Source organism: Petromyzon marinus, chromosome 18, assembly GCF_048934315.1.
Source record: "Petromyzon marinus isolate PM22_M1 ecotype Great Lakes invasive population chromosome 18, UKy_Petmar_22M1.pri1.0, whole genome shotgun sequence".
In the NCBI taxonomy this organism is placed as follows: domain Eukaryota; kingdom Metazoa; phylum Chordata; class Hyperoartia; order Petromyzontiformes; family Petromyzontidae; genus Petromyzon; species Petromyzon marinus.
The window spans coordinates 11,203,630-11,209,629 of NC_133684.1; the positions used below are offsets into that span (position 1 = coordinate 11,203,630).

General features: G+C 47.0%; 1 protein-coding gene across 1 annotated transcript in view; it reads right to left on the reverse strand.

Moving 5' to 3' along the window:
* Positions 1-2,437, reverse strand: part of LOC116943508 (neurobeachin-like) — a 529,072-nt gene extending 526,635 nt beyond the window's left edge. Inside the window, exon 1 of the mRNA XM_076067757.1 lies at positions 1,678-2,437. Within this exon, the coding sequence (XP_075923872.1) occupies positions 1,678-1,833 (156 nt within the window). The 5' untranslated portion in view covers positions 1,834-2,437. The remainder of the gene's footprint in view (positions 1-1,677) is intronic.
* Positions 2,438-6,000: the final 3,563 nt, after the last annotated feature.

The following is a 6,000-nucleotide window of genomic DNA, read 5'->3' on the forward strand; positions in this document are numbered from 1 at the left end:
GACACAATGGATTCGGCGCATACGTGGCAACACGCGTGTATTCACGATTTCATAACAGCGTCGCGTTTCCCGTGCAATTGGAAACAAAATTCTGCGACAAATGACAACACATTTGACATCCGCTGCGCCCACTGACAACGGCATCGAGGATTCCGTGCCTTTCAACAACCCATCCCGAGTCTGGGCCAATGCGCTCCACTGAAACAAACACATCACGCGGACACTAACACACGACTCTCGGGCACTATATAGGATGGCGCAAGCTGCACCGCTGTAACCGCAACAACGCTCCAGTCCGCCAGGATTCCCGAAATTCGCACGGTCGCTCGCCGCAACGATGCACGTGGGCATTTGCGTGCCCGCCGCTTGTCAATCTCGTATCCGTGTCGGGTGCGCGCATCTATTCAGTGGCTCGATGCGTCCGTATAGATAGGGGAGATACAAATACGAAGATCCCCCGTATAGCCCGTGACAGACTGTTTGGGGCATCTACTGTTAGCGAGCACCGATGAAGGCCGGCACTGTGGCACGCGAGGTGGTGGGTGGCCAGCACCACCTTTGTCTCCCCACCAGCGATGTTTGCACACCGCGGCAGATACTCATGTGAGGCCGAGTCAACCCAAGGGAGGCCCGGGACTGGTGAAGATAATCATCGCTGATGTTGGTGGTGGCCGTGAGCGGGAATCGAACTCAGGTGGCCGGGTTCGTAGCGCAGCGCGCTGAAACGCCACACCACGACAATCGACGTAATCACACGCAATGTCAGACTTATAGCCAGGCATCAACATCATCGTCGTCACTGTCACATCCATCGTAAACCTCCATGCACAGTTCCGTACACGGTATTGTGCCCGTGCTTGTTGGTCCCTGCCGTGTTCAAGACGCACACGCGAGACGTGTCAGCTGTGTACGGGGCTCGTGTGTAACGCGGGTGGGTTGGTTCGAAACGAGCACACGACCATATCCATAAGACACAATGATCCCAGGAACAACAGTGCCAATGTATAGTGCCTGCCCAACACACGCTCTACTGGACGCACCACGCCGGTCAGTTATGATGCGTCCGTTATTCGTGGGGAATTCGCTCCGAGCGAATGAATGAATGAATGACTTTTACACGCGAGATGGGCACGCATGTGTATGTCAAATATGGAGTAAAGGTGTATGGCGGTGTTATTCACCGTCATCGATGGCCGAATGACGGACAGCCGTGATATCAATAGCAGCGCCCTGCACAATGGTCACAGCTACAGCGGGGACTATCACTCGTCGTGAATGCGCTGTTGGAACACTCCCCAACGCGGAAACTGGACAAACATCATCACAATGCACGACCGCTCCTGAAAATGAGCAATGAGACTCGGCGATCTCTTCCGAGATGAGTAACTACAGAAGAAGGGGGGGGGGGGGGTAGAAACGTGAAGTGTCCATCACACACATGCGTACCGCGCCTCGCTATGACACAGCATTTGCAAAGCGACACAAAAAGATCCCGAGCCAGAGATTCCCATTGTCACTTGAGTTGTACCGTACTGGTGATGGGGCCGACGGATCCAAATCTACCGCTACGGTATTATTATAATCGGAGGAATAACAACGCAGCAATAGCAACGCAAGACACGCGGAGGAGTGTGGGGAGAGAGAGGGATGGGGGTGAGTACGTGGGAATGAGCTCACCAGGTTGAGCACGGTCTCCACGATGTCGCGGGTGGACACCTCTCCGACCTGGATGAGCCCAATGAGGACGCCGAATTTCATCCGCATGTTGCGCAGCGGTAGCGCCGGCGCGAGGCCGCCAGCGGCGGCAGCAGCGGCAGCCTCGGCCGCCGCCATGCCTCGGTGTCTCTCCCCCAGCCCCCCTCCGTGTCTCTCTTGAGTCTCTCTGTCCGTCTGTGTCCTTCTTCCAATCCTCCTCCCGCTGCTCGTCCTCCTCCTTTTGGTTGCGCGCAGCCTCGCGTCACCGTCGTCTCCTGGCTACGAGCTGTGCGATGTCCGCGCGTCTCGTGGAGGGCTCCTTGCGAGTCAGACCACCCTCCCTCGCACTCTCTCCCCTCTCTCTCTCTGGTTCTCTAATTCAGGCCTCCACGCTGCGGATTAAACGGTAGTTGGCAGGCAAGGCAGGTGGGTAGGCAGGTCGGTTGGCAGGTAGATGTCAGGGTCGGCTAGGAGGTGTGGCACTGTGGGTGTAACTCGGGGCCGATCCGGCCGGATTTGCCCGTTGGGGCAGAGTGGAGGGAGGAAAGGATGGGCGGTGGTGGTGGTGCTTCTGCTGTTGATGCTGGTGGTAGCAGTGGTGGTGATGATGTTGATGGGTAGTGGGGGTGGGATGGTGGTGGTGGAGGAGGAGGGTGGTGTGGGAGGTGCAGGTGCAGCCCTCCCGGCCTTCAGAGCAGCAGGAGAGGAGGCTTGGATGATGTGCGCAGGGAAGATTTTTTTTTCTCTCCCAGCCACATCCCGCCCACGAATCACGCCTTGTGCAGCTGAAAGCCAATGAGAGATGGAGGCTACAGAGCCGGGGCTGGGGGCTCTTTGTTCTTAAGGATGCCTGTGCCTCGTTAATGTATACGTTATGACACGTGCATTCAAAATGCAATATGGACCGCAGTGCTAAGCCATATGTTATTGCGGGTAACGCACACACTGATTACACACTTCATTATTCGTACACTTGGGTATGTTGCTTTTCATTATTTAATTGAGTCTTTCAAAAGTATTACAATCGGCTCTTATCCACCTCTCTGTTACATAATTTTTTTATCCCAATCAGCCTTCAAAAACTCCCCTTGGAATACATACTCTGGTGTTTTTTACAGCTGTGCACTTCTCAACAAATATCTTGTTGATCATACCTGTTGTACAAATTATTTTTCAGAATAAAAATCAACAAACTACTGTAATGTGCTTAAATAAAGATTTAATCTTACATTTAACCTTCTATGACATGGCTCAGAAACAGTTGTTAATGAAAAATGTAATTGCATTAAGACAGAAAGAGGAACACATAGATTAAATAACATACACAGGTTAAGGACATCATTCAAATTGTTAAGTGGGTTTGGACAAGACACATCAATATAAAGGATAATGGCCAATGGACAAGACTGGTGATGGAATAGCTGCCAAAGGACAGACTTCCACTGCAGACATTGTGTTATAAGCTCAACTCATATCCAGATGGCATAACAAAACTGTGAGGTATGACATTGGCATCCAGCAGTTAATAGATCATGGCTGATAATGACTGAGTATTTTTTGCAAACGAATTGTACATGTACTCTGTTTGGGAATATAATGACGTTGAAATAATACATATTACAATTCAATATGCTAATTTCGTATCCCAGCCATTTAGCATGAAATAATTACGTAACAATATTTCCGTCTTCACGACATTATAAAGTGCACTGTTTTCCCCTGTATTGAAAAGCAAAAGTTGGGGGTGCATCTTAGAATCCGGTATGTGTGAGACGAGATTTCTTTAACTTTAGTATTACTGGAGACGCAGGTTTTGGGTGTATCTTACTTTCCAGGGAACATTGAGCATGTCTCATCATTGTTGCAGGTCCTGAGCCAATGGTGGAAACTCCATGTGCCTGGACTGAGACCGAGTATAGCCTTAAATGCAGTGGTTCTTAACCTTTACGGCAGCCTTGCTCCCCTTTGGTTCTCAACCGTTACAAAAATGTAGAATGTTAATAAATCCATAGGTTTAATGAAACAAGGTAGTTGAACGCACGCGCCCGTGCTTAATTCGTGTTTCGATTATTTACCTTCTGAAAATGACTGGCATGTCTCGCACCACCAGAAAGGGCGCCTCGCAATCCCAGGAGGTGCATGGACCCCATGTTAAGAACCACTGCCTTAGAAGAACGGTCAATGTTGACATTTCACAATGTTTTCCGATTAACACTTTAGCCTGGGTCCTCCGATTTTAAAGGCTCCAAAAATGCATTAAGCTTTATAATGGTTTAAACGTGATACTGTAACGCTATTATGAATCTTATAAGCAATTTGGTCAAGCAATAGCCTCACTGGTGGTGTGCTGAAATATAAGTTTAGTTTGTTTTAACTTTCATTTATCTTTATAATTTGTATTCAACATGTAAACGCACTCAAGTGAAGTACGTGAATATACAAACAAGGGCCCCCAAACCTAGAACAGCCCCAGGCCCATATTTAACTTGATCTAGCCCTGGCCAGGATTTGAACTCACAACTTTCTACATGTCCGTCAATAATTCTACAGCAGCATGGTCCGGCGACAGACTCACACTCACTTACATTCACTCCACAATATGCATGCATCAACTTGTTTGCACATGAATGGAAAAGGAAATGCAAAGATATCCAGTCAAAGCATGCTCCATACACTCTATCTGCAATCAAAAGGACTTGTTTGAGCTGCTCTCTTGAATGCAGTGCCTTGGATTTCTGAAAGAAAGAAAAACCCTGCACAATTTGTATATTGATTTGATTTAAAGCTTTCGTGACTGCAGGGATTCATATTCTTGGTTCTTTCGGTAAAGTCATGTAGAAGGGAAACAATAAAATAATACAAATATAAAACAATAAAATTATCACGACGTTTCGACTGCAACACAAGCAATCATCAGGTGTGAAAACCATAGCAAGAAAATTTGAAAAAAGTGGCGGAGAGCGATTTAACAGTTTGTTCAGATGGACGAGTCCATCTATGTTCGGAAAAGAGGAGGGGGGAGACGAAAATAATGGATGCGGTCTGAAAGCCACTGTAAGCATGAACAATTAAGACCCGAAATGGTTTATCAAATCCTTCCAATGATTGCTAAGCCAGAATCCATCTTCTCGGTTGAAATTGTCTCTGTGTTTGTATATGTGGATAGCCTCATGAACGAATCTCTCATGGTAGCCAGATGGCTTGCAAAGAACCTGTCTTGGAGAAGTCAATGTCATGTCAGCCTACTGAATTATAACAGTGATCTGCCATGGCCGAGGTGTTGTGTTGCAGTCGAAACGTCGTGAGAATTTTATTGTTTTATATTTTTATTATTTTATTGTTTCCCTTCTACGTGACTTTACCGAAAGAACCAAGAATATGTGTATGTTGTTTGTTGAGAGACTTCTCTTTATGCAACTCTTGTCGAATATTCCATTGATGACACTCGTCATTAGTTTTTGATACATTACCTTTCATGCCGGTGACACTTCAGAGTGTTTTACACGCGTTCAGCGACTTACATCTCATATTTGAGAGGGCACCCCCAGTGGGCAACAAAGTGATTGAGCACCTGGCCTGCAATTGGGCATGGCTGTCCATTACAGGGCTGTGACTGCTCTGAACATCCAAATTTAGTAATTTATGGGTCATTTTTGAATTTTACCAAAATTCTGATCATAAACACCGGCACAGAAGTAGCCTACACATTAGAAATGACGTCACTGCCCCAATTAAACTTGCTCCGTATACTCCTGCAGGTGGAGTCATAATTTGTATCCCGCGGTATGAATGATGCTGTATGTCAGAGGTTATTTGTCGCATTGACTTGAATCTTCGGAAGTGCAATATCGACCCATGGAACATGTTTCACTGTGACCTGTGTACAACCTGTGTAGTAGCCACTGTGAAAAGTGTATTGCCTAAACCGTGACTGTTTTCCAGCAGCTAAATCCATTCCCCGAATAAAATTCAACAAGTGAATATCTCATTTTGATGTTTTGGATTGTAACCAATGGAATACTGTCTGCCAATGCAAAAAAAATCACGTCAAGAGTTATGCGAAACAAACGAGATATCTCAAGCAAAAGCTGGGCGAGAGCACAACCCCCATTCACTGACATGCAAAGACAAAGATCCCCCGTATAGCCTTTTTGATGGTTACTGAGCTGCATTGACTTCCGGTTGCCACACTAATACATCGCACCCATTACACACAAAGTGTTTGCCACAAATGAACCACGATACTTTACTGATCTCGTCAAGGAACATAAACCATCACGGAGAACCCCAGTAATCCTCGCAGTG